A 27,756-nucleotide genomic window follows, 5' to 3' on the forward strand; every position below is an offset into this window, starting at 1 on the left:
TGATAACATGACAAAAGACTTTGTGCTGCTAAGATGTGCTGTTTCTGAGGACAAGTCACAAGTTTTATACAATCGAGGGACGAGAGGAGGGGGGCGGGGGAGGGAGGGGAGGGGCGGGGCGCCAGTCTCATTAATTGTTTTAACGGGTTTATCTTTATAAGTGCTGCTTGTTGGAGGGTCAGGAGTGGAGCGACATTCAGATGATGTGGACATCAGTTTGGTTATCGAAACATTGTTGTGTGTCGATTACAGAAGAACAACTAATGAGACGACGCAGAGGTCGTAGTTTAGAGGAGGGGGGGAGGGGGAAAGGGAGGAAATGAGGGTGTGGCCACTCGTTCACACTCTGGCGGCACAAATTTCCTCCTTATTTCTCTGCAACACCAGCCATCGTAGTGTGGTGAAACGACACGACACAGCATGACACCACCGAACAACACCGACCATCTATACGTCTCAGGGTGTGTGTGTGTGTAATCTAGTGAGTTGTTTTTCTGTATGTGTGTGTGTGTGTGTGTGTGTGTGTGTGTGTGTTTCAGGTCTCGGGTTGGGGGGTGGGGGGGGTTGCGGCCCCTCCCACTGGAATGATGACATCATAGACACCAAACTCGTTGACGAGTCTGCTGCAGAGCGTCTTCTGGGATCTGCAGCAGGTAATCAGAATTGATGGGATGCTCTTTGGGCTCGACGGGGTTCTTCATTTTTGGTTTTTCTTTGTTGTGCTGGTTTTTACAAATATTCTGCCGCAGGGGAACGTGTTCTGCTCACGTATTTGTAACTTAAGCATGTTTGTTTTGGGATGGTTGGCGTTCATTGGGAATTGGGCTTTTTAAGATCGGCTATTCATATCAGCAAAGCCGACCGTTTGGGTTTAGATGTCACTGATAAGCCAATAATCTGCTGCAGACACGAGGACGGTGAAGGTGTCCAGGAGTTCATCATTTCTTCTTCTTCAGCTTATTTGTCATCTGTGTGAGTGTGTTTTGTCTCATATGTGATGGGTGTTGAGTGTGTGTCCTCAGGCTCGTGTTGAGCCCTGCATGTGCATGCGTGTGTGTGTGTGCATGTGTCTGACAGGTAAGCCTGTGTCGTGTCTGCTGGCTGCATGTTTATGTGTAGGCATTGAGGCGTTCTTTGGAGCGCGTGGAGTGGATGTCGTGCAGCTCCTGCTCCTCCTTCGACTTGATGTCCTCGTACTTCTGCATCCGGCTGGCGTCCTTCAGGTAGCCCCAGTTAGCAGCTAGGGCCATCAGGAAGTGGACCTGAGTGGGGGAGGAGCCAGAGGAGAAGAGAGGTCAGGGTTCACAAACAGTTGGAGGAACATGATCTCCAACATGATTACAGAAGACATCTTTGTTACATTAAAACACAAACAGCTGATGGCAGACAGTTGTTGCTCTTCAGGTAAACTGAGACAGATTTAAAAGCTCGGATGGGAATAACACTTCTCAGGTGTCCTAACAAGGTCGGTGCAGGGGTGCTGGTGAAGAGGGTTCCCTCCTAGCCGCCAAACACCTGGTGGAACGGGGCCGACCCGCTGAGAAGCTGCCCCGTGGCCGATGAACTGGAGGTGAACGTCACTTTTGTTGCCTCGTCATTGTTGTGGAGCTGCAGCTGCAGTCCGTGGATGCTAGGATGGTGCTAACGGCGTAACGTTTGCAGAGAGTTGCAGTTGGTGCAGTTGACCTTTCGGTTCAACTGTTCATTTGAAAAGTTAACGTACATTTGATGCTAAGAATTAGGCTACAAGCCATTCAGTGCCTAAACAAACAGATGCTGGTAGTATGCCTGATTTACTCTTGGTGGGAGTTGGACTGCGTTAGGCCCGTCCTGCATGCCCTTGGGATGCCAGCTTGGCTTTTTGCAGATGTGATCTTGTCGCCGTCATCAAGCCTACCTCCAAATCTGAGACCATGGTTCTCACCGATTCTGGAATAAAGTGCTGCCTCAAGGTGATTAATTTAAATATCACAGCCTTTTATTTGTGAGTGAGGGAAGAATGGAGCAAGACATTGACGGACAGATCAGTGCAGCATCCTGCAGTAATGTCGATGCTGGGCCAAAAGATGTACAGGACTGTCTCAGAAAATTAGAATATTGTGATAAAGTTCTTTATTTTCTGTAATGCAATTAAAAAAACAAAAATGTCATACATTTCTCGATTCATTACAAATCAACTGAAATATTGCAAGGCTTTTATTATTTTAATATTGCTGATTATGGTTTACAGTTTAAGATTAAGATTCCTAGAATATTCAAATTTTTTGAGATAGGATATTTGAGTTTTCTTAAACTGTAAGCCATGATCAGCAATATTAAAATAATAAAAGGCTTGCAATATTTCAGTGGATTTGTAATGAATCCAGAATGTATGACATTTTTGCATTTCAGAAAATAAAGGACTTTATCACAATATTCAAATTTTCTGAGACAGTCCTGTAGGTCTCTGTTTACCTCTCAATCTTTGTTCCTGCACTCACCTCTGATCAACAGGTAGATACCGCAAGAATAAAGTTGTGGATACAAGCAGCAGCAATGAATTTTCCTCTGGCTGCAAACCCAAATGAACATTAGTGTATAAATGTTGGGCAATAACATTTAAATCCCTTTTAAACCCTTTTTAGAAAGCTTTTAAGGAGGAACAGAAACATGACCCTCTCCACAGTCTTCTTTTGGCCCTCTATAACACCTAAATGTTTCAATTACCGGTAGTAGGTTTTGAAGTTACAAACAAAAATGAGCTATAGGGCATTTAATGTGGGTTATTTTTAACTTAATTTAGGATAAACGGGAGTGCAGCCCGTTGTCATGATGGATGGTACTGTAAACACCGGTTAACCATTTCCTACTCAGTAGTTCTTTATATCAGAAGGTGGCTCCACCAAGCATTCAAAGCCATCAAGAAGTTTCCTCCATTCCTACTCAGTAGCTCTCACGGCTCATAGCCAATCAAATTTGAAGACAACTGTGAGACCTGTGAGATCTGAGAATGACTTGGAGTAAAGTCCCTTTGGTTTTTCGTGGTAGTTTGGACATGTGGTAAAGATATCTCCTGCACGCCTCCATTAGGAAGTGTTTAAGGCATCTCCAACCATGAGGATGCAAATCTAGGAGATGCTGAACTTAGAGACTGTGTTTCCTGGCTGGCCCGGGAAAGCCTTTGGGTCCTTCTGTAGGAACTACAGTCGTGGCATGGATGAGTGAGGTCTGCACCTATGTGTGTTGCCTCCAGGCCCCGGACCTGGAAAAGTAAAAGTTTTAGGATGGATGGATGGTCTCACCATGGCGATGACCGCAGCTCCTGCCCCGGCCAGCGCACACACAAACAGGTGGAAGGTCAGGTCCAGCTGAAACAACAACACATGGCATCATTCTCCATCCGGCTGCTGTTTGACGAGAATCTTAACATCTGCGTCGCCACCACTCACCTCGTTGGATTCACACATCTTGAAAAACTTCTCAGATCCCGTGCACACCTTCCTCTCCTCGGCGATGGTTACCGCCCCTGATGAACACACACTCTGTCAGCACAAACTGCCATCATGATCAAAGAACGGCCTCGCCCCCTGAAGGAGTTCCTGCATCGCTAATTGACAGGTAACTGTGATGCTTCACCGGTCCTGCTCTGTTGGCTAGCTCTGAACCCCACCCCTTCTGTCTGACCCAGCAGCTTCCTTAACGCTTTACCCCGTGAGAAAAGCTCATCAGCTGCAGTAATTGGGTTTTAACTGGAGGCCCATCTGCAGTTTGGAGTGTTGGACAGCAGAGGGCAGCACCACTAGAAGCTGAACTCTGGTTTCTCGTTGTCGTAGGAGGGAAACCGCTGGAGAGCAACAGGGTGGGCATCGCTTTGGCTGCATCCTGTGACTTCACATCGCGGTCTGTGCTGCAAATTCACTAAAAATGTGCACACACATGGAAGTGAACCTGCAGACTCATCAAAGGATCAATCTTTTTATTCCATGACGGATCAATAAATGTTGTCAATTTATTGCCAACAAGGTCAAACTATTTTCACTATTTATTATGATTTCACTTCTTAAAAGAACAATGGCTATGCTCAAGTAACTGTTATTTATAAGTTCTTTGGTTTGATCCGGCCTGTGACTGTCGACATATCTTCGTTGTGTTTTCATCCATCTGTTATTTTTTGGGTTATTATAGTTCAAATTTGGCATCAGACATCAGGAGAGACTTTCATAGACAAATATGAATCTTGTAAGACATAGAAAGATTTTGACACTGAGTGAGCCGTTTAGTGTTTTGGTGCCTCAACATTAACTGGAGGATATACATGCACACGTAGGTGCACTGCGATGCTGAGGAAATTGGCCCACTGATATGATTCTCCAAGCTCGAGACATGACGAATGTCTTTAGACTCCTATTGAAAGTTATATATATATATATATATATATATATATATATATATATATATATATATATATATATATATATATATATATATATATATATAATTATACAGAAGACTGTTGCGTCACAGCTGAAGTTTGAACTTGTAAAGTCAAACATGTTCGCTGTCAGATGGCACAAAGGGGTTGAGGAACAGGAATATGGCATCAATGCAAAACCAAATATGCAGCAAATCAAAACCCAGAATCTGAGAACCAAAATCTGAGAATCAAAACTCTAAATCTAGACCAAGAAATCAGAATCTCGCCTTGTCGACATCACTTCTAAAACCCTCTCTGTTTCCAATCTGTCTTTCTCAGTTGCGTCTTTTCTTACAGCGGGGAGGCGGGACATAGCAGAGATATAAAAGCTCATTGGCTTTTGAAGGACTCGGCACCTGAGAGAGCATCATGAAAGGGAAGAAAGGACAAAGAAGACCCAGCGCTGTTGAGCTGTTCCAGTCTCATATGAGACCAGAACAGGACACTTCTGTCCCAGAACTCCATCAGCTGGTCTTATTGGTTCAGACGTATATGGACTGATGTTAGATGAAGAAGGGAAGCTCCACAGTGATAAACACCACCCTCTAACAAACTATTTTGAGACATACTGCTGGCATCAAATTCCAAATTACATAATTTTTTTTGTCAAGCAGAATGTGCCTCAGATCAAATATTGTATGAGTTTTTTATGTTCTATTGTCAATAATTTATTTGATTATGCTCCTTGCATCATTTGGAAGTCTTTTCAGAGGGATGTCAGTGAGAGCTGGATCAATCAAGTGAACAAACGTTGGGTTCTCTGCAGTGCTGTAGAACCTGGTACAACTGCTGGACAGAGAACCTGGTTAAAAACACTTTATAACCCGTTTGGAGATTGTTTACCTAAAAACTCTCTGATCTGAAGGGACAACAAGAACTGTTGGAGCAGAAACATGTTAACACATAGTCCTTACAGTGAAGCACGGTGGAGGCAGCATCATGACATGGAAACAGTAGTGGAGCGTGAAGGAAGAATGGAGTCAGTTTATATCAGGATGAAAGCCAAAAAAAACCTTGGAACAAGTTTAAATTCAATCAAGCTGCAGCTTCTGAACATTTTTCCACGTAGGGGAGACCATCAGTGGCCAAGCCTCCACAACATTAACATGGGTACGGTGACGGTCATCCATGGATCCAGGAACTGTCAGCTGTACGTACCAAACTGACGGAGGTCCAGGCAGAGGTTGGCCGACTCCACTAAGCTGACGTTCTGGCACATGGACCAAACATTGAAGTACATGAACACCGGCAGGCTGGTGAAGGCAGTCACACCGAGCCACACCAGGAAGAAGAGGTAGGCCAGGAACATCAGCTGTGAACGACAGGAAATGAGGATCAGCCATCAGGGAGCACTGAAAACCACTTTTGGTTTGGTTTTAACTCACAGGTGTGCATCACGAAAGGCTTAAACCAAAGCTACTGGGCTTCTTTTTCTTGGTTCCTGAACATGTTTCACCTGCATCCAGAAGGTATCATCCATGGTGCCGTGGTAGGTGTTATCTTTTTTCAATTCCCCAGCAGTTTGAACCCTTTTAGAGAAGGTGAAACGTGCACAGAAGCCAAGAAAAGGAAGTCCAGGCGCCTCAGTTCAGGCCTTTGGAGGTTACACTGAAGAAATTAAAACTGTTGATGAGATCTGTCCAACTGTTGATGAGTTCGTTCTTGTTTTACGGTGAGCTTTAACAAGCGGCGGGGACTACAGGTGAATCCTAAAGAGCAGAGGTGGGCCGTGCTAATCTCTCTGTTCTTTCCCTTTTTCTGATTTTACTTTCACCCCCGTGAGTCAGACACCGTGAGTCATTTATACCATGAACACATACTGAAGCAGGGCATTCTATTAGGGCACAATCGACAAGATTGAAGATATTCTCCCAATAGCAAAGAGAGTTTGGTCCAAGCATGGTCCACATCTGCAGGTTTCTTTGACCCGCCTTTCACTGTGATTGATGGTGTTGATTGAAGGTGGGTTTGGCCAGCTGAATGTAGCCACCAGATATGACCCACATCTGTGTCGTCCATGGGATTTTTGGGCCATGCCTGGCGTTCACAGTACTCGTCACCCTTCTAATTGCTGGCTTGTAATTTCGATGTCTGGCCTACACAAAACAAGCCATAAACAATTTCTGGCTAATGTTGACCTCGGCGTCAGTCGGCCAACATGACGCTTTTCAGACTGGTAACTGAGTCAAAACCGCTAGATGATTGGTTTAGGAAGGTAAATAACCGCAGAGTGAGCGGAGGGCAGAGGAGAACAAACGGTGCTCACTGGAACACAGAAAACGGGTGAGTTAGGCTGTGCTGAGCTAGTCTTGATGGAAGTAAAACGACGTTGTGGTGCTGATGGAAGGGTTAGGGATCAACATAACGGCATACGGGACATTTTCAATGATAACACACAAAGTAATTCCCTTTCTCACGTCTTTATTGAACACAACTATTAATCAGTTTCAGTGTTGGATAAAGAAAGATTAACTGGAACCATGGAATTGATTTCTACATTGAACCTTTTATTTCTACAATGAACGTCCTTTGACTTCAACAACCTCAGTGTCTCTGGATCAGAGCTGTAAATACCTTTGGTGGGGTCTAACTGGTGTCACCTCCTACGTTTAGTCGACTCTCATCTGGGTCTATGAAGACCGGGCCATGTCTAGCTCACTGAATGACAGATTTAAGGACCTCGGTGGCTCCAAAGATATAGCTTGGTAGTGACTTGGTAGTGAATATACGTTCTAATGGACTGATAAAGTTATTATCTAACTAAATGTACAATTTAAAGCATCTGGTATCTGATGTATCTGTTCAACGGATAGCAAACATGTTTGGCCCAAACTTATTTGCAGTTTTTCTTAGGCGATGACTGTCGGCATTGACTCACGGTGTGAAGAAGTGTCCAAACTCAGCCAGGTGGACCAAGTCTGCATTTTATTTGGGTTGTTGTGCCCTTTTTATGACCTTCTGGACACATTCAGTCTACAAGGCACTTGCCAGCGCCGTAACTAAGCCAAAAGTACCAGATTAGACCCAGATATGTCTGGGTTTTCTGTTTATCGTTCACATATTTTAGACGTTTTTGGACAAAAATAGAAGCCTTCTGATTCAAATAAATCCTTTCTGTGAAGATAAGTTGTAATTTTATCCAGTTCATCTCTTCATAGGGTCTGATGACTGTTAGAAATGCACAAATCACCTGTTGTGTCCCTGTTTCTTTCTGACAAAACAAATATATAACCAATGTTCGTTTCTTTAAGTCAAAACAGGGGAATGTGTTGAGGTTTTGGATGTTTCTTACGAATGCAGTCAGGCAGCGTCCGCAGGCGGTGATCTTGAACTCTCCGTAGAGGTCCCTGATGGCTCCGGTGGTGAAAAACCCCTCCACCAGCAACAGCACCCCGAACACAAAGAACCCTGCTGCAAGGCCGTAGATGATGTACTTCAGGATGTCAATGCTGCGGAGGGCCCACACACACACACACACACACACACACACACACACACACACACACACACACACACACACACACACACACACACACACACACACACACACACACACACACACACACACACACACACACTCACAGTGTCAGTGAAGAGGACTGGCTGTCCGTTTACATAGCCGGGATGCAGGGCTGTTTTCACGCTCACAGCGTGCATCTTCAGCTCAATCACCACGTGCGACGGCCAAACACACAGCTGAGACATCCAGGAAGCGTATGGTCAGGTGGATCAAACAACAACAACAATAACAAAGCTGGCAGCAGTAGTTGGACTTCAGCGGCAGGGTGGACCCTCCAGACCCTCCGAGTGGTCGCTATGAGAACTGCAGGCTGGGTGTCAGTGAACGCTGGAGGATGCAGACTGAGGAGGAAGTGGAGCGCCACTTCCTTTAAGATCAGGGTAAAGAATCAAAGAAAAGTGTTCTGTAGAGGGAGGGTCAGGTGTTTCTGTTCAAGACTGAAGCTCCACCCCACAGTCTGCAGCTAGACTCCTCCCACTGTTGTAGCTATTTTGTAGCTTTTTTTTTTATAAAAGCTTGACAATGAGACCTGCATGCCCACTCAGATCAAACTTCAAAGACTAAAGTGACAGATTTCCTTCATCCGTGAGGGTTCAAGAGTTTGAGCTGGACAAAATGCAACGTCTTTGTGCCCAGATGTTAACTGCTAAACAGAGTGAAGTCCCACCTCCACTAAAACTAAAACTTAAATGGGACCTATTATGAAAAACAGGTTTTTTCTTGCTTTAACATATATAAAGTGGTCTCCCCTCAGCCTGCCAACTCAGAGAAGGAGGAAAGCAACCAAATTCTGCAGTGTCTGTACAGCCGCCCGGATGATCCATCCATGTGATGTGGATCTACGAGCCGTTCAGATTCTGCTCCTGTCGTTACGTAACCAAAATGCAATTTACAGAGGTTGGCCTCCGATCCCACAACTAACTTCTCAACTAACTAGCTTGTGCCATTTTTTCGTAGCGGTGTATCGCGTCATTCAGGCAGCCAATCAGCACAGAGCCTCATTATCATAGCCCCGCCCACTCAGAATCCTGCATAGATAATGAGGTTAGAGAATGGGAAGATAAAGACATGGTTTAGAGGCTGAATTTCTAATTTATTTAGCAAAAACAATCAAAAGCTTGTTTTTAAGACATTCAAGGCCTGTTTAAAATAGGGATTATATGCCATAATAGGTCCCCTTTAAGGTGTGTTTGATGTGGTCACTTACATGATGAACACGTCCAGAGTATCTCCAGGAGCTCTGATGACCTCGAAGTAGTTCTGGAGGATGGTGACGGTGCCGCTCAGGGCCTCGTGGCCACACCCACAGAACAAGGCCACGCCCATGTAGAGGAGGATGGTGGCGATGAGGGACGCCCAGGGCAGACTTCCCACACATCGCTCGCAGCACTCCTTACAGCCTGAACACACACAAACACACAACCGTGAAACACTGGCGCAACGATCACGTAGCCGGTCGGCAGCTCAGGACCCCTGACTTCCCAGCCTGGTTTATCCAGACATGGAAAAATGTGGGGAAGTTCATCTCGTCAGGTCCAGCCAAAGGAGGGCTGGACCTGTGACATCACAGATCACATCACAGATCCCCCAGCTGGTGAATATGTTGAATTATCCGACTTCAGTGCAAATCAGTTGTTCTGTTGGTGTGTCTCTGGGTTGTTATTTTTATGCAACTGTGAAAGTGACATCTGCAGACATGATACAGGACTTTTACTGTTTGTTCCATCTGCATTACCTTGATTTCCTCCCAGTTTCTCTGTGGAAATAATCTCTTACAAAAAGTAACTGTGTACAGCATCTTCTACGGGTTTAAGATGAGCAGCTGAGACTTTTTCCTGCCATAACGCTGCTGAATTATTCAAAATGCCCTTTTTTTTTTTTAAAGTACTCTGAGCGCCATAAAAATGAACCATTTTACTTCCACTACATCAGCGCGCAGAGCAGGTCACACGGTCCAAAACTGCCGGGAAGACGCTCCTACACCTCTGTAGTAAAGCGTGCTTGACTCCAGATAACGTTTGGTTTACAGGACGCACGGAAGAACCCAGATGGCAGAAATGTTTCAACCTAATCTGGGCTGCTTTTGGCACTTGTGGCTCCGTTATGGTGCTGACGAGTGCTAATCTGGGCCAGGTCTGCTCCCAGATGTCAGAAACGTGGCCGGCGCTGGGTTTTGGCATCTTTATATGGTCCAGATGTTGTCCAGATGCCACAGGCCGCGTTTCATAAGGGTTACACTAAGTGCCCAAACCAATATCCCATCCTTTGTTCATATCTGGCCAATGTGTGGCTGAGTTCACTCACGGTTAGCCCACCGAATCCAAACGTGGGCCGAGGAAAACTGCAGATTTGGGCCATGTTTGGGACGAACATGCTTTGCCATCTGGGTAAGATAAAGCTGGTACTTAATTAATGTTTTTAACTATTAAAGTTCTCCCTCGAGCATTTATCAATCCCCTATAATTTCATAAAGTTCACTAAATAAAGTTCACATTCTTGCACAGTTGTTCAAATGTTTACTATAAAAACATGTCATTATCTTAAAATTGACAGGATATGACTTTACACAGTGTAGATTTACAGTAGAAATCAACAGCCACAGCGTGGATTGTAGGTTCCGCATAAATATTTGATGTAGAAAACATATAAGACATTTTACAAACATGATAACGCAGATTAAAACTGACCCCAAAACTGAACTGGACCAAGTTGAAAAAGCTACTAATTTACAAACTATCCAGTGAATCGAACCCGAGAGCAAAACACCCTGCTGTTTCATTTTCTGGTATTTTCATCCAAAAAGGGCCAGGGCAAAGGGGCGGAGCTAAACCTGTATGTGGTGCGCTGTATAAGGTTAGCCAGAGGAACCCCCTGTGACATCACCGGCAGGTTTCTGAAGAACTTTTTTTTAGAGCTCTGCTTGACGCCACAATGACATGAACTGACTCCACCCGGTGGCGGTTCCTCCAGAGATGAGCGAATAGGTGGTCCAAACAAGCCGGGCTGCTGGAAAATGCCTGTTTGACCTCATCTTAGCTTACCGGTAGTCCACATCTACTACCGTTACCCTACATCCATTCTGATCTAATCTGTCTGTCCATCTTCTCTTCGATGTCCCTACCAAACGTCTAAAACGAGGACAGCTGAATCTGAGCCTGAGTTCTTGGATGGTTCTGGATCGGTCCTACATGTAAAAAGCTTTGAAATGACTTTTGCTGTGAATTGGTGCTATAGGAATAACAACGTCTGGATCCCGACCCTAGTGGTCAACAGAGGAACTGCAGGACTCATCCTCAGCTCCACCCTGCAGGCTGTGCATTCCTTAACAGCACACACACACACACACACATGCACGCACAGACACGCACACACACACACTAACGCACACACACGCACGCACGCACACACACACACACACACAGACACGCACACACACACACTAACGCACGCACACACTCTCTGCTACAGGGCCACACTGAAGCTTGCATGCAGGCTGAGCTGCAGACTTGCAGGAGGACATTCTCACACACTCACACAGGGTGTGTGTGTGTGTGTGTGTGTGAGTCACCGTGCTGCTCAGCTTTAATTGACTGGCCCTGTTGCTATGCCAACATGGGTGTGGCAGGAGCCTGCTGACCCACTTTGCCTGTAGCGTTGTCATGGCAACAGTGCAGCTCTTCGAGTGTTACGTTCCTGCAGAGGAACATTTTCACACACCCTCTCTCTCCGTCTCCATGGACACAGAGAGAGTGCTCTCTGACTGAATCTCTTCAGTAAAAACCTTCACCACAGCGGCCGGTCGAGCCGACTCTTCCTGAGTGGGCTTAGGTGCACGCTGCCATCACAGCTCTGAGGCAGATGGACAAGTGCAGGGAGGAGGAGTTCTGCTCAGATATAAATGTGTGATGAACGTGTGTGTGTGTGTGTGTGTGTGTGTGTGTGTGTGTGCCCTGAATTTCATGTTATAATCCTCGTCATATTTCCATATTTGGGCTGCAAACGCAGGAAGACCCAGTGACCCGGTAAAAACTGGGACAGGCTGAACAGCCGGCTGTTTTCTTTGTTTAGGCCCAAGGACAGTCAGACGATGCTGCAGCATCTATTTGATCCATGCAACCAACCCTCCATCCAGCCATCCATCCATAGATACATAGATTAATACATCTGTTGTAAAGATTCACTAAATTAGCCTATTTCTAACTTTCCTATCACCTGGCTTCCTTTTCTTTCGAATTTAATGTAGTTAATTTCCAAAATGTTCACTAATTGGTTAGCTGGTTCATGCTTCATTAGCCTGATTTATTTCACATGTGCACTCTAGTGTTATCTAAACACATCCCTCACTGTCATTCAGACTTTCACTTCTACATGGGGGCAGCACAACTGGTAAGAGGTTTATTTTGCACACAATTCATCCTTAGTTCATTTAAACAATATTTCCCTTTTTAAGATGGAGAATAATTCTCCTATGTCATTTAATCTTATGTTCTTTCTTTCAGATACAGACCCATGTGTTTTTTTTCTTTCCCCCATACACTTCTACCATCAACATTGAGACACTAAATATCTGGGTGAAGTTTCATGGTCTTGTTCATATGCATCCTGACCGATGCCCCATCATGATAGTGTAAATCCTGGAACCCTCCTCCTATGTAATAACATCCATCCATCCATCACCTTCCACTCATCCGGGTTCAGGTCGTGGGGCAGCAGTCTAGGCAGAGAGGTCCAGACCTCCTGCTCCCCAACCACCTCATCCAAATCTTGTGGGAGGACACCAAGGTGTTCCAAAGCCAGCCTGGAGATATAATCTTTCCCCCTGGGTCTTCTCCTGGTTGGACACGCCAGAAACACCTATCTAGGTAGGCACCCGGACAAGTACCTCAGTGGGTTCCTCTCAATGTGAAGTATAGCAACTCTACCCTGAGTCAGTCCTACCCTTTTCACCTGGTCTCCAAAGGAGAGTCTGGCCCTACTGAGGAAACTACTGAGGGGTTTTGCTTTGGCATAACTCCACCACAGCAGCCCTGATGAATCCAACATGACCACATCATCAACACAGAGCAGAATCAGTCATTTCAGCTGCTTGTAAACTCTGGATTACATTATTACTAGCGCTGTCAAAGTTAAAGGAGCATGAGGCTCCTTTTAAGAAATGAGACTCTCTAGCGCCACCCTTCACCACGGCGGCCGTTGGGGGTACTGCAGCCAACAGTGAAGCCGGCACGGGAGAACGGGGAGAACGCACATGCAGCGTCATGTGCCGTCACATCCACAGCCCAGCGCGGGAAATTCGGGACCGAATTGCAGCACATTTTGCAGCACACAGCCTGTTCAAGGCAAAGGAGAGATACACTAGAGGATCATTCTTTTGGGTTTGGAACGCTTCATCTGACATTATTACTAGAAAACTTAAAATGTATACGGATTTTTTTCATAAATCTTGCCACAATCTGGTCTCAAGCTCCTTTAACGCGTTAATAACACGTTAACTTAGTGTCCTCTTAACGTCGACAATTTTTTTAACGCCCAATTAACGCGCAGGATAAAAAAAAGGTTCGCTGGACAAGACTAAAGTTATTTGCATGTACTGTCGATTTGAAATGAATTACCATTGAAGTACGTCGAGTCTCAAATACCACTTGAAAGCCAAACACATGGCCGATGCAGACAGCCCCCTAGTCAAAAGCAGACAAAGCTGTATAGCACCTCACAAAAACAATGGATAATGGAAATTTTAACTGACCAATGCATTTTTTGTACAATGTTTATGATGCATATGGTTCATTGTTTTACATTGAGCTGCTTAAAAAAACAAGGAATCTTAAGTTAGTCTTTACAAGTGTAAAGTTTGGGACTACATTGTGTTTGGATTTATGAAGGAATGTTACATTCAGGTCAAAAGCTTTTTTTGTGGAAAGTTGAATAAACTGGTATAAAGCAGCATATTTGCCCTTTCTCATGTTAACAGTATAAAAACATTAAAAAATAATTTGAGGTAATTTAGAACCAGAAAAAATGTGTGAATAAATGTGCGATTAATATGCGATTAATCGCGAGTTAATTATGGACAACATGCCATTAATCGCGATGAAAAAAAATTAATCCTTTGACATCCCTAATTATTACCAATATCAAGTATAAATATTTATGTCTTCAGCAAGAGGGTTCCCTTCACGATCCAGGTCCTGATCCAGGTTTCTTCCCCCCTGAAGGGGAGGTTCTTAGCTGCCCCTCAGGGGTCATGTTCTGGGTCCCTGAAAACCTCCAGATAATTTGCATTGTACGGTAATAGATGCTATATAAATAAAGACTAATTGACCTGAATATTCTGTGTGACTCTTTCACAATCCTCTTTCACTTTACTGTACCAAATAATGAAATGAGGCTCCGGGATAGATGCCATTTTTTGCCTAGGGTATGTGCAATGTCGTTCACTGCTGCTTGGTTTCTCACTAATTTTACTGTGGTATTGAGTCTGATATCTGTTGCTGTCTGTATGTGTTGATAGTATGTGTTTTTATACGCTATGCATGTATTTGATGCCTAAAACTAATTTCCCTAGTGGGCATTAAAGGTATTGTGACATCATTTTTAAAATGCTTTTAACACTATTAAAAGTCTTGGCCAACATCCCTTAAATGTGTCTAAAAGAGTGTAACAAGAAAAACTTCACTCTAGTACTCCATTCTGTCCTTTTTATGACAGTGTTTTTTTGCGCCGTGAAAAACGGGTCCTTTTCCCCCTTTCCTGTCAATCATTGCTCCGCTCCTCCTCCAAACCTCCTCCAACCAACCGCTACAAACTTCTGCCAGCGTCTCCACACACACGCGCGCACACCGACCACAAACACCCACACACAGCCCAGACAGGGCGACTACAGCCCGGGGATGAAGTCCAACCGGGACCAGAGGACCGGGACCGCAGCTCCCCGCGAGCAATACGCTCACAGCGGCGTCGGAGAGTTAAGCCGGGAGCGACAGGCGAAGCAGACAGTCCACAGCAAACAATCACAAAAATAAAGGCATGTAAATAAAGTGTCCCCTTATCTTAAGTCCAGTCAGTGGCCGCGGGTCTTCTTAGCAGTTTTCCTCCGGTGATGAGAACAAAAGAGGCTCTAACAGCTGCGTGTTAAGCCTGATTTATGGTTCCGCGTTAAATCGACGCAGAGCCTACGCCGTAGGGTTCAGCATAGTGTGCGCGTCGCCGCGTAACCTTACGCCGTAGGCTCTGCGTCGGTGTAACGCGGAACCATAAATCGGCCTTTATGGTGCGCTGGAGAGGAGAGGATGCAGGGAGCTGGGTGGAGGGGGCGGTGATTTAGCGGATCGTTACGTAACGATCCGCCACCAAACCAGGTGCGCCGTTTTTGCATAGTTATGCGGAAAATCCCAGAAAGCACACAATACACTGAATGTTAAAAGTTCGTGTTTTTTGGGTGTAATTGATGTCAAGACACCCAACAAAACACAAAAAAATCAAGAAAAATGTGTTTTTCATGTCACAATACCTTTAAAGTATAACTCAACTTCAGCGCCATGCAGCTTTTTAAGTTAATGGAGGTTTTGTTGATCTTTGGTTCAGGGAGCATGACGTGGCAGCAGACGGAGGGGTCAGCTCTACCAGCTTTCCTCTCAGGGTCCAGACGACCACAAGCCGCCGGATCTCCGGGCTGCTGCAGAGCTGACTCAGACATCAACTCCAGTTGTGGTGATGAACTGGAGATGAAATGATCTTCCGCTGCATTCCCAAATGTTTGCGATCACTGTCATTTCTGGCTGTGGTTGTCGCTCTCCCACACAAACACACACACTTTCACATGCTGATCGTTGCTGCTCATTAGGCAATGATGTAGTCAGAGCTGCCTGATCGTCTAGCAGACAACACAGCTGGTATGAGTGTGCTCAAGTGGATCTTTGTGTTTCAGTTCTGGGAAAGGATCTGTGAGGCTTCTTCTCACACAGATACACAACCACACAGACACACACCGACTGGCCTGAAGATGCACTCAAGAGTCAAAGTGCTGCTGTAATGGAAAGCGACAGGTTCAGCCTCGCTGCACCATAAAGACCACCCAGTCAGCTGGAACCCATTTATTTCTGCTGTACATTTTTATATACTATTCATCCAGCGATCCTTATGTTCATTTAGACTTTTATTTCTTTGCAGGCAGCATGAAGACAAAATATTTTGCTTTTCTCCTCACCTCTTTCCATTTGTTACTATACATCTTTTTTTTTTTCCATTTCAGAGCTCTAACACACTCCAGAGACGCAAGAACAGTAAAGCTTTTGCAGCTTTACAATGCTGACTGTCCTTCTCACAACACACCTTGGCACCTAGGATATCAAGTGATAAGAAGTGTTTGTTCCATTTGTTCATGTACCAAACAAGTGCCAAAAAGGAGTAGGAAGAAGTGTAGGACTTAATAAGTTTACACTTCTTCCTACTCCTTTTTTGGCACATGTAAATCAAGATAGCACATTTTAAAGGATGAAATTCTTTGTTTTGTTTTCTTAAACTTCTCATGAAGTGTGTGTTTTTTTTTTACATGTACAAAAATAAAAAAAATAAATCAAATCTCAGGATTCTTTTTAAGTAATGCTGCTATAACAGAAGTCTGGAGCATACAACATCCATCTCTTCTTTCTAGTGTACCGATTCATATTATTTAAAGTGTGTCATCAGCATAAAACTGACATTTGTATTCATTAACACAATATGATGCCGAATAAGGGCATGCAGAATTAAAGAAGCAGAGCTCCTTATATAGAGCCTTGTGGTACACCTAAATGTTTCCATAGCGATGGTCTATCCCAGATGCCTTCAGGTCCAGAGATGTCTCCTGTGGACAATGTTATCATGAGGCTTCTTTTCTCCACATGGAAGATGTTCCCATCGTAGCATCGACAAAGGTTTCCATGCTAACCCATGTCCCTGTGGTTCCGTTTGCTGTTGGTGAATGACGGATCCTGGTGCGGTGTCGTTTGAGGAATCAAAGATGGCGGGTGTCCTGCGTAGACTTGCTCTCTCATCCTTTACAACCTGAAATTCCTCCAGATTCCTGGAATAGTTTAATGACACCCTGCTCCATAGCAGGAAAATTATGTAAATCCCTGTTAGCTTTTGTACCAAGAAGTCACAAGTCACCTGTTGACATGGCCTCCTCCGCAGCTCTGAAATACTCTAAAAGGATGTATAATAGCAAATGTAATAAAGCAGAGGGGAGAAAAAAACACATGAAATATCTGTTGCAGACAGTCGCTTTCCTTAATCTTGTTTTCTTAATCTGAAACAGATTCGAAGGAGGCTCATATGGATTATCTGGACTTCTTCTGGAGTTAACGGCAGCGGCCTGCTCGCTTGGCCTTCTGAAATCATTCCCTCAGCCGTCAGTCAAAGTGTCTGTTCGTCCATGGATCCTAACCCTCCACCCCGCTATCCATCACTCAATCACACTGAGCTCTGTGTGTTTGAGACGATGTCACAAATAACTCTGCCTCCCAATTACTGACAGCAGGTTAACAGCTGCATGCGTACAATCCACGTGTGAGACGACACTCTGTCTGAATGAGACCTGACTCAGGTGTTGTGACTAGAAGAATGTCCCAGATGTTTTGGGAAGTCCCTGCTGAAAGAAAGATGTCAGCCACCCAGCAACTGATCCTTTGGTTAAACCAGGGGTGTTTGAGTCCGGTCCTCGAGGCCTATCGTCGTGCATGTCCCACCTCCAACACACCTGAGTCAAATGAATAGGTCATTACCCCACTGGTGCAGATCCTGGTACAAGCTGATGGTGATCGATTCATGTGAATAAACCAGGGGGCTTAAACCCAGGTCCTTGAGCACCCCTGTCCTGCAGGTTTTAGACGTCTCCCTCCGTCAACACACCCTGATAGACGTGTCATTAACAGTTGTGCAGACCTTTACGACATGCTGATGATGACTGTTAATTATAATCAGGTGTGTCAAAGTAGCAAAATTATATGTTTAAAGCTATTGAAACCATAAGGACCCAAGGAGACACAGGTGTCACACTGCCTTTAAATGTCCTGAACAGTTCCATACACATATGGTCCCCCTCGTTGTTTTATGCATCCCGTGTTTTTTCTTTAAGTAGAAATGGGTTTGGGTTCTTCTGGGTGAAACTTGACCTTTTTCAGTGTTTCTTTTTCAGATCAATCTTAACATCTTAACAGCAAACTGAACTCGTTGCTCGAGGTTTCTTCCCTCCTAAAGGGGAGTTTTTTCTTGCCACTGTTTGGCATAAGGCATTTCTCCCACTAGGGGAGGTTTTACCTGCCATTGTTTATGTAATAATTGCTCGGGGGTTTATGTTCCGGGTCTCTGGAAAGCACCTAGAGACAACTTTTGTTGTATTAGACGCTATATAAATAAAATTGAATTGAATTGAATTGAATTGAAACTCGTCAATGTCGTCTCAAACATCTTCAACGACTCACACTGAGTCCAGGTGTCGTCTCATTGAGGGAATATTTGATTACTTTGACCCTGAAAACCCTAAAGTCGTTGATAAGAGACTGCAAGTACGAGCAAAATAAGCTTAGGGTTCAAAGGGTTTAAGGACGTGTCACATAGCTGTCGAGGTTTCAATCATCAGCATAAACCGGCCCAGTAACGCTGGACCCCGTCCTGGTCACATCTTTGTGGTTCCATCTGGTCCGATGTGCCACATCAACAAGAATGTCCGAGATCATTGAAGGTCCTGAACCTTCAGTACCCACCAGGGATTTGAGCCTGTACGATGAGTGTTTTTTTCTGTGCAGCTTCTTTCAGGGTATAAAAATGGAGAGAATAACAAAATGAAGCGGGTCCCTAACATGCAGGGTGCTGGTCCATTGTAACGGCAAAGCATCATCTTCCCTCTTCACCATGATGATCCCCGGTGAGACTCTGAACCACTCCTTCCTGCAGAAAAGCAGCACACTGTGCTGATGATGTCATCCTCAGACCGAGGCAGAAACGACTCCACCACACGGTGAAAACAGGCGAAGGCGCTGCCAGGACTCTGTGACGGCAGATTTGCTCGCTGCTGGACGGATACGAGATGACACGAGTCATGATACGGTCCGCAGGCGGTCCGGCCGCCGATCTGACACAGATGAAGAGGGTGGGGAAACCAAAAGCATCACATTTATGGCTGCAGTTGACCTCCTCCACCTCCCTCTCACTGCTGCTCACCTGAAACACATTTCATCTCTGGTGTCGCTCGACTCTTATGAAATTACCTCCAGAAACAGAGAGCGAGGACGGCGCTCTGATCGTCTCAGTTTCATCCCTCCCTCCCCTCTCTGAGACTGCTAAGTCGATTTCTATCGACTTCCTCTTCTCCATTAAATCCCTTTCTATTAGCAGTCATAATAATGAAATGGATATGAAGCAAACACACAGAGTCCACCCTCAGTTACATGATAGCTGTTGGTTTCTGTTTCAAACCTCCTTAAAACACATTTAATCACATTTTTAACGGTTATTTAGCTCAACAGAAAGTGCTCTTTTTCTCAATGAGGCAGCCTGCAGCCCGTCCCGGTCCCAGAGGCCTATATGGGAATGTAGAGGGCATATAATGAAGCTGGAGTTAGAGTCTCTTTGTTTAAAGCGTGGAGTCGTCAGAACTGACCCTGCTCCAAATGCTGCCGTCACCCTCGTTTTCCACATTTATCTCTCTGTAAAAGGGAAGGAAACGGGATAGTGTCCCATGAAACTTTGAAAAGCAACATCCGAACACCTTTTTGGTGCCGTTTGTCTGGAATCAACCCAAAGACCAGCAGCTTCGTGGCGTTGAAGAACCCTCTTCACTCCACCGGGTCTGAAGCAAACGAGCTCTTAAAAGAACAATGTGCAACCTGAGGCCAAAAATGTCATTCGTACTCAAGGTGAGTTGGTCTACCAGCACGTAAGAAACACGGAAGCACGCGGTCCCTCCTCGTCAACTCAATGCCCAATGAATCAATGATCAAAACACAGAATCTGGAACCATGAAATCCAAATCATCCTTCTCACATCCAACAAGAATTCATCAACAATCACAGCAGGTTGGCTTTTGTCTGACAGTTGCTCATATGGAGATCTTTGGGTTTATTGGTCCGTTTTTTTTGTGGATGTTGTTGTACTTTTACACCCTGTAATCACATGATGACCTCCTCCAGTGAAAATCAGAGATTAACGGTTAAACCCTTGGGTTGGAGGACACAGCTGGGACCAGAGGACTCATCTGTTGGCTCCTGGAGACATCTATGAGTAATTGTGAAAAAGAAACACTATTCCTGGGTTCATCGTCTTCAGACTCATTCAATGTTTCTCAGCTCTTTCATAATTATTCAGGGATGTTTTATCATTCAAGCAGTGAATTCACACTGGTTCGGGTTAGACCTGGAGCATCACGTGACGTCACAGGAAACAGGAAGCTTGCTGCCGTATCTCTGAGTCTCTACAAGCTGATTCCAAGAGGCCACAACCACCGACTCAAAGCAGAATTGTAGTTCCTCAACTGCCCACTAGGGTCTGGATTCAGACAAGCAGTTCCTCTACTGACCACTATGGGCTGGCTCCAAAAAGTTCATTATTTAAAGGAGCTTGAGGCCGGATTGAGGCAGGATTTATGAAAAAAATCCGTATACATTTTAAGTTTTCTAGTAATAATGTCAGATGAAGCGTTCCAAACCCAAAAGAATGAGCCCTCTAGTGTATCTCTCCTTTGCCTTGAACAGGCTGTGTGCTGCAAAATGTGCTGCAATTCGGTCCCGAATTTCCCGCGCTGGGCTGTGGATGTGACGTCACATGACGCTGCATGCACGTTCTCCCCGTTCTCCCGTGCCGGCTTCACTGTTGGCTGCAGTACCCCCAACGGCCGTCATGGTGAAGGGTGGCGCTAGAGAGTCTCATTTCTTAAAAGGAGCCTCAAGCTCCTTTAACTCAGTGCTGAAATGTTAAACTTTAAACAGACGTAAACATATGTCCACCATACGGAGGTTGTCTTACTCGAAACTGCAACGAGTGATTGAACTACTGCGGCTCTCCAATGCGGTCGGCGCCCTCAATGCAATTAGACAACAAAGACTTGTCACTCGGTTTTCCTGCTAAACGGCTTCCAGAAGAAGTTCAGGAGGAAGATCCGCCTTCATGTTTCATCAGCGAAAGAGTCAGGCGTCAGTAGGGCCTCAGTCGGGCAGAATAAAACTCCCACAGAAAAAGGAAAATACGCAGGAGTGAAGTTTGCTCCTCGTTGTGTGTCTTTATGCAGCGTCCTCATGAACAGAGATCACTGACGTCCATCCAAATCAATATGTATTAAAAATTAATAAATTGCTTTTTCACAATCAATGTAACATACCCAATATTATTTATGTCAATATTTATTGACATGAATAGTTTAACAAGATGTTATAAAACATAAAACAGTATCGTTCAAATATTAAACATAATAAGAACCTAGGAGTAGGCCAACATGTCTTAGTCATTGAATGTATGTGATTTATTATTGATTATGGGGTGAAATGAAGTAAAGGAGCAGACATACAACGTGTGAATGAAGAAAATGCAGATGAACAAACAAGGAGCTCTCGATGGTTTTTCATTTAAAACTCAAAAATCTCACGCTGCTGGAAGATTCCGTTGCTGTTGCACTTTCAGATTTGATTAGAGAGCATGAAAGTTTAATTAGGCCTGTGGAGGTTTATTAACCACAGTGGGAGCACTTGGGATGCATCTGAAATCATTTCAGAGAAGCTGTTCCCACGGCGACGAATGTTTATAAAACCCAGGAGAAGCCTGATGAGCTTTGATTTCTATGACATTTAGATGATCAATGTTTACTTTTATAGTTAACTCTGATTACAAGCAGATGGCAGTAAACTGAACCTGATGACCATTGAGTGCAAATAAACTGCATTGTAAAAGCCGTTTAATATACCGATAATGATGCATGAATGATATGCAGCCGTTGAACAAGAACAAATCATCGACATCCTGCACTCTGTTGCACTGAACAAAACCAGTTAAGGACAGAAATATTATGAAAAAGGCAGATTTTGACTCATGCTAACGTGTAGGGGTGTAACGATACACTAATCTCACGATACGGTACGATACACGATATTGAGGTCACGATACGATACGATATTATAACAGTATTTCTTTTAACAACCTTGAATGAGGAACATATGACTGGAAAAAAATAGTCTTTTATTTGAAAGACACAAAATACAAAACAATGCTGTGCATTTGCCCTATTGTTACAGTTTGTAATGCTTTATAACTGTTTAATTTTTAAAGAGAATGCCAGGCCAACCATTTTCCACAAACTGAACTAAAAGTAAATGTCAGGTTTGCATTATGCATCTTCAGTTTCATACAAGTACAAATATTTTTCCACAAACTGAATAGTTTCTCTCATGTATGACTTGAGTTTCTTCTTTTCCAGAAACAACTAAAATTAAATAAATAAATAAAAGTAAATAAATACATAGTCAACACAATAGATTAATATTAATAACCCAATATCACGATACACTTTGTCACCTCCACGACACGTATTGTGACGTTTTTGTATCGCGAAATTTTGTGGCACGATATATTGTTACACCCCTACTAACGTGTATCTAGGTGTTTGAAGTGACTCCAACATAACACCATCCACAATGCAAACTCTGAAGAATACAAGCAATAACACTGAAGTCCAGGTGTTATCGAGATGTTATGTGATGGAATAATAACAACGTCATTTTTGTCAGGTTTATTACCCTCCATCAGGCTGTTATGTTGCTTGAGCGTTCCTGTCGGAGTAGCTCTCAGAGTCTGCTGGACCACTTCATTGTGACTAGTCATCAGACCGATCCTCAAAGGGGGATCAGTGTGAAATGTGTCTAAACAGCCAGTCTAGTATTTTTGTTATCAGTTTGCTGTTGGTGTTTTGAGCTATTCACCTTCTTTACATGGAAGCACAAAACAGGCGACACCCTGCAGAGTAGGGGGGGTTCAGCTCTGGTGTTTGATGACACCCCTAAAGCCAGCCACTATGAACAGTACCATAAAGACATGGTTGAAAATGTAGATGCTGTTCTGGATTTCTGAGATTTTACCTGATTTGTTCAGAAACTTTATTTAAACCTCAGGTAACTGAAAAGGTAAGAATGTGGATCCTATAAAGAGCAAACTGGGAAGATACAAAGGAATGAACTCTTACAGTTGATCAGGCAATCTATTCTACAAGCTCCTCATCTTCCTCCACTTATCAGAGGTTGAGCCCCTTAAGGTTAAGGCTCAGCAGGGGACTCCAGATGTTACTCTTTCCCCCTGCTTAGTTCCTTAAGGGGGAACCCGAGGTATTCCCTTGCCAGATACATAATCTCTGATGGGTCTGTCCACGACCCCTGGACTCTGGAGCTCAGGAGACATCCTGATCAGATCAGAGCTCCAAACAGTCTTTGTTAAGCCAGGGACTGGTCGTGGGAGCAAGTGTTTTTAAAACCCTTGTCCTGGTGTTCATTCTCCTTAAAGGAGCCGTCTGTAAGAAATGGTCAAAACTGGTACTGCAGTCACTTTCAAAATATTGTTGAGCGGCGTGTACCCTCCCCCTCCTCCCCCCGACCAGAGGTTGCCAGGTAGGCTGCAGAATGCAGCAGGAACGTAGGCTGCCATGGCAATAAAAAAAACAAATCCTTGTTTTATTTCGGACCTTGTCACGACGTAACTCGGATTCATAACGAGGTCTTTTAGTTTTTGGAAAGCTAGACATTTTTTCATCCAACACGTTCGTAGCGGCTGCTGCGATAATTAGAGCCGAGCTGGCAACCCGGATGCCGAAACAATACTGACTTGGTGATTGGGAGATAGGTGGAGGGTGGAGCTTCAGAAACAATACTGACTTGGTGATTGGGAGATAGGTGGAGGGTGGAGCTTCAGAAACAATACTGACTTGGTGATTGGGAGATAGGTGGAGGGTGGAGCTTCAGAAACAATACTGACTTGGTGATTGGGAGATAGGTGGAGGGTGGAGCTTCAGAAACAATACTGACTTGGTGATTGGGAGATAGGTGGAGGGTGGAGCTTCAGAAACAATACTGACTTGGTGATTGGGAGATAGGTGGAGGGTGGGGCTTCAGAAACAATACTGACTTGGTGATTGGGAGATAGGTGGAGGGTGGAGCTTCAGAAACAATACTGACTTGGTGATTGGGAGATAGGTGGAGGGTGGAGCTTCAGAAACAATACTGACTTGGTGATTGGGAGATAGGTGGAGGGTGGAGCTTCAGAAACAATACTGACTTGGTGATTGGGAGATAGGTGGAGGGTGGAGCTTCAGGCCAAAACAGAAAATGACAACATAAACATCAGTTGAGGGCTGCAACTCCTCTTTTTAAACTGGAATATCCTGGCTTGAGTTCTGTTGTCAGTGACATAAGTATTTGAAATGAACATGATTTTTAAATGTCTGTTGACATATCGGGGTCATTTTATGATTCGTTTTATTATTGCTCTTACATACAGCTCCTTTAACTGTTGATTTTGGTCTCCAAACAAGATTTTGAAACAACACACAAACAGGAGCTGTTTATCTTAAAACATGCTGAGGGATGAAAGAGAACCCCTCAGCATGCTCAGGGGATTATTTGCATCCCTGCTGCTGCTTCTTCATTGCCGTCTCTAGGGTGACTTTTGTACAGGACACTTTCCTTTGTTTTGTGAGTTCTCTCCGTGACAACGCCCTGTTCCTGTCTTGCTCTGCCATTGGCTGCAGCTCAGATTCGGAGTCCCTGACAGCTCCAGATATTTAGCTACGTAACTGCTGTCGAGCCTCTTTGATGCACTTCTGAGCTGTTCACACGGCGACCGATTCATCTCCATTTACTTCCAATCAACAGTTTTTATTGTGAAGTTCTACAACCTACAAACCGACCTCAGAGCGCGGGGAAAGTCCTTCAGCAGGAGGGAACAAGAGGACTCTCTTTTTGCACCTCTTTCACACTCTTTCACACTTTCACCTTTTCACACTTCATCACGGCATGTTGTTCTGTAAAGTCCAGCGAATCCCCTTACACCAACAAGCACATGCAGCAGTCTAGCTCCTTCTGTCTTAAGTCTGGTTTATGCTTTTACGTCCAAGCAGCAGCATCATAGGGTTTCCTCAGTGGGGAACCCTACGATGAAAACTATGCAGTCACCTGATATGTACCTCTCGGGAGAGGAACCGAGGTGTCCCGTTGACATGGACTGAACCAAATGTGATCTGTTTGAGAGCGTTGTCCTTCTTTGTACATCCTGCTATGCTGTCTTTGTCATTTTCATGCTGAGCAGAAAGACAAATTGCGGCAGCGTCAATAAAAATTACACTAACTCAACTTTAATCAGCTCGGCCTCGTTTTTCTCTGCAGTCGTGTCTACGCAACATAAAAAAAAACTAAACGAAAGGAAGCTCAGCACTGCTGGCTACAGCACTGCATAAAAGAAGCTGCAGTGTTTGGTGAACCCCAAATCAAGTAAAAACACCAGCAACAGCGCAGGGCTCGCAGGTAGATGCAGACCCAGAAATCACACTTTATTCTTAAGAAGGGGTGAAAAATATGGTGGAAACAATGGGTGAAAACAAGCCTTTAGAATATTATAACTATCAACCGTGAATGAGCATCAACTGCTGCACTGACAGAAATCTGTACAAAACCAAGCACCTCTTTCACCACCTCCTTCTTTATTACCCAGCTAGTGTCTTTTGCAGAGTTGTTTGTGCTTAGAGATATCCATTAAAGTTATCTACTAATCGGTCGTTGACTCATTTAGCAAACATTGATGTTGATGTTAGTGGACATTGGAAAACAATTCTTCACCTGTTGAGATACTTGAACTTGGTAGATACCTCAAGAGATCTGAAAACCTCCTGAAAGACCTCGTTGTTCATTCCGGCAGCCAAAGACCATCATGTCTCTATATTTTATTGACTCATACGTCTCTCCATGTCACCTTGTCTCCTCTGTCCTGTCTCTGCTCTGGCTGAATCCTAATTTCTTTTTAAAAACCTGGATTAAAGGCGGAGGTCAAACTAAACAAGGATGTAAAAAGAGGTGAAGATGGAGAGGCCAGCACACGGATTCAGAGAAGCTGGTTAAATGGATGAACAGAAGGAGCGGGGAGGTGGAGGACAGAAAAAAAACAATGAAAAAATCATGTTTGCTTGAACGCCATGTCCCCCCATTCAGCTCCCGGATTGGATGAAACGTGTTCCTTCCAGAAAAAACACCCAAACCCTCCTATCACACAACAAGAGACAAAGCCACCGGGGTGTTACCAAAGAGACAACGTTAATAAACATTTATAGTCATATCTGGGGAAGATTCTTCCTTTTTCATCAAAAAACTTCACCCGTCGTTGGTATTTCTGCATCTTTGTGAATAGAGCGGCGACGTCAGATTTAAGAGCAAAGGTGCGATGAAGACGATGGACACGCCCATTCTGAGCACCGCCACCAACAACAACTGCAATAATTTTGAGGGGATGCTCAAAAAACACAAACACGTCATCCGTAAATGTACACATACACCAGGGAGTCAGAGAGATTACATCAGATTTCCTGGGAAAGAAAAAAAGAGAGAGTGGACGGAGGTAAAACTGGGCAGGAGGAAAGCGACAGATTGAGATTTTAAGTCAAAACAGAGACAGACACAGCAGACTGACTGATGCATGCAGAAAATCCTCCCTGACACACTGAGACAGAAGAAGAGGGAGAGGGCTGGGTTGGGGAGAGATGGAGAAAATGGAGGGAAAGGGTTGGAAGCGACAGACAGCAAAGAAAGGGGGGAGACGGGCGGGTGTGGGGGGAGAAATGAGAGGGAAAGGCGTTCAGACAGGCGTGAAGCATCCACAATGGAGGCTAACAAAGAAAATCCCAGCGGAGCCATCAATCACTGCCCCACTTATCCCCCCATCTTATTTTACCTTTTTTGCCCCACACTCCCCCCTCTCTCACCCTCTTCTTCCCCTCTTTCTCCCCCAGCCACTCCCACCTCCTCCACCCATCCATCCAACCATCCATCCGTCCATGCATCCAATCAATCCATCCATGCATCCATCCATCTGTCCGTCCATCTGTCCGTCCGGCCTCCAAAACAACACGACCCTCCATTGTCTGTCATCTCCTCTCATCCTCAAACCCAAACAATCTGCTTTTTATGCATCCATTCATCAAAATGGATGACAAACAAACCCCCCCCCCCCCAGAACCCTGCTCTCATGATCCTGAGCTGATATCAGCAGCCAGCATTCAGATGGCTCCATTCAAATTCACAGCTAATGTCTTTGTTTCTGCTCAAAAAGGGACGAGGACGAAGGCTTCTCCTCCAAATCACTCCCAGAAAATGCCAAAATTTTAAGTACAATAGGAATCTGAGTTTATTTTAGTTGCAGGAAATGACTGCTGTCTTCTTTCTCACACACAAAGGCATCCCATGATACCGAGAGAGATGGATGAACAGAACAATGGCACCGTGCATCAGCCGATGGAAGATAAAAACACACAAATGACTCGTTGCTCCTACCTTTCTGGCTTTGCGATTCATCCATGTTTTCCTCCATTGTGGCAGGTTACACTCCCTTTATCTTGATTTCTTGTGAAGCTGTGTAAAGCCTCTCGCTCGCTCTCAGCGCGGTGTGTATGTGTGTGTACGTGAGTGTGTGTGGGAGGCGGTGTGTGTGTATGTGTTTTCCCTCCCTGCAGATGATGGAGGCTCAGGGAAGTCCCTGTTTCGATGCTTTGCTCTCTCTCCTCACCCCT

The 27,756-nt window shown here is 44.6% G+C and overlaps 1 protein-coding gene across 1 annotated transcript; it reads right to left on the bottom strand.

Annotated features, from left to right (window-relative positions):
- Window positions 1–499: 499 nt before the first annotated feature.
- On the bottom strand, window positions 500–27,756 carry gpm6ab (glycoprotein M6Ab). The gene is made up of 7 exons (XM_061724190.1): window positions 27,521–27,756; window positions 9,181–9,373; window positions 7,746–7,902; window positions 5,612–5,765; window positions 3,429–3,505; window positions 3,282–3,347; window positions 500–1,262 (listed from the first exon to the last, which is right to left on the bottom strand). The coding sequence occupies exons 1-7, from the start codon at window positions 27,555–27,557 to the stop codon at window positions 1,110–1,112; spliced, it is 837 nt and encodes a 278-aa protein (XP_061580174.1). The 5' UTR covers window positions 27,558–27,756; the 3' UTR covers window positions 500–1,109.

The sequence above is a fragment of the Cololabis saira genome, chromosome 1 (assembly GCF_033807715.1).
Source record: "Cololabis saira isolate AMF1-May2022 chromosome 1, fColSai1.1, whole genome shotgun sequence".
Lineage (NCBI taxonomy): Eukaryota > Metazoa > Chordata > Actinopteri > Beloniformes > Belonidae > Cololabis > Cololabis saira.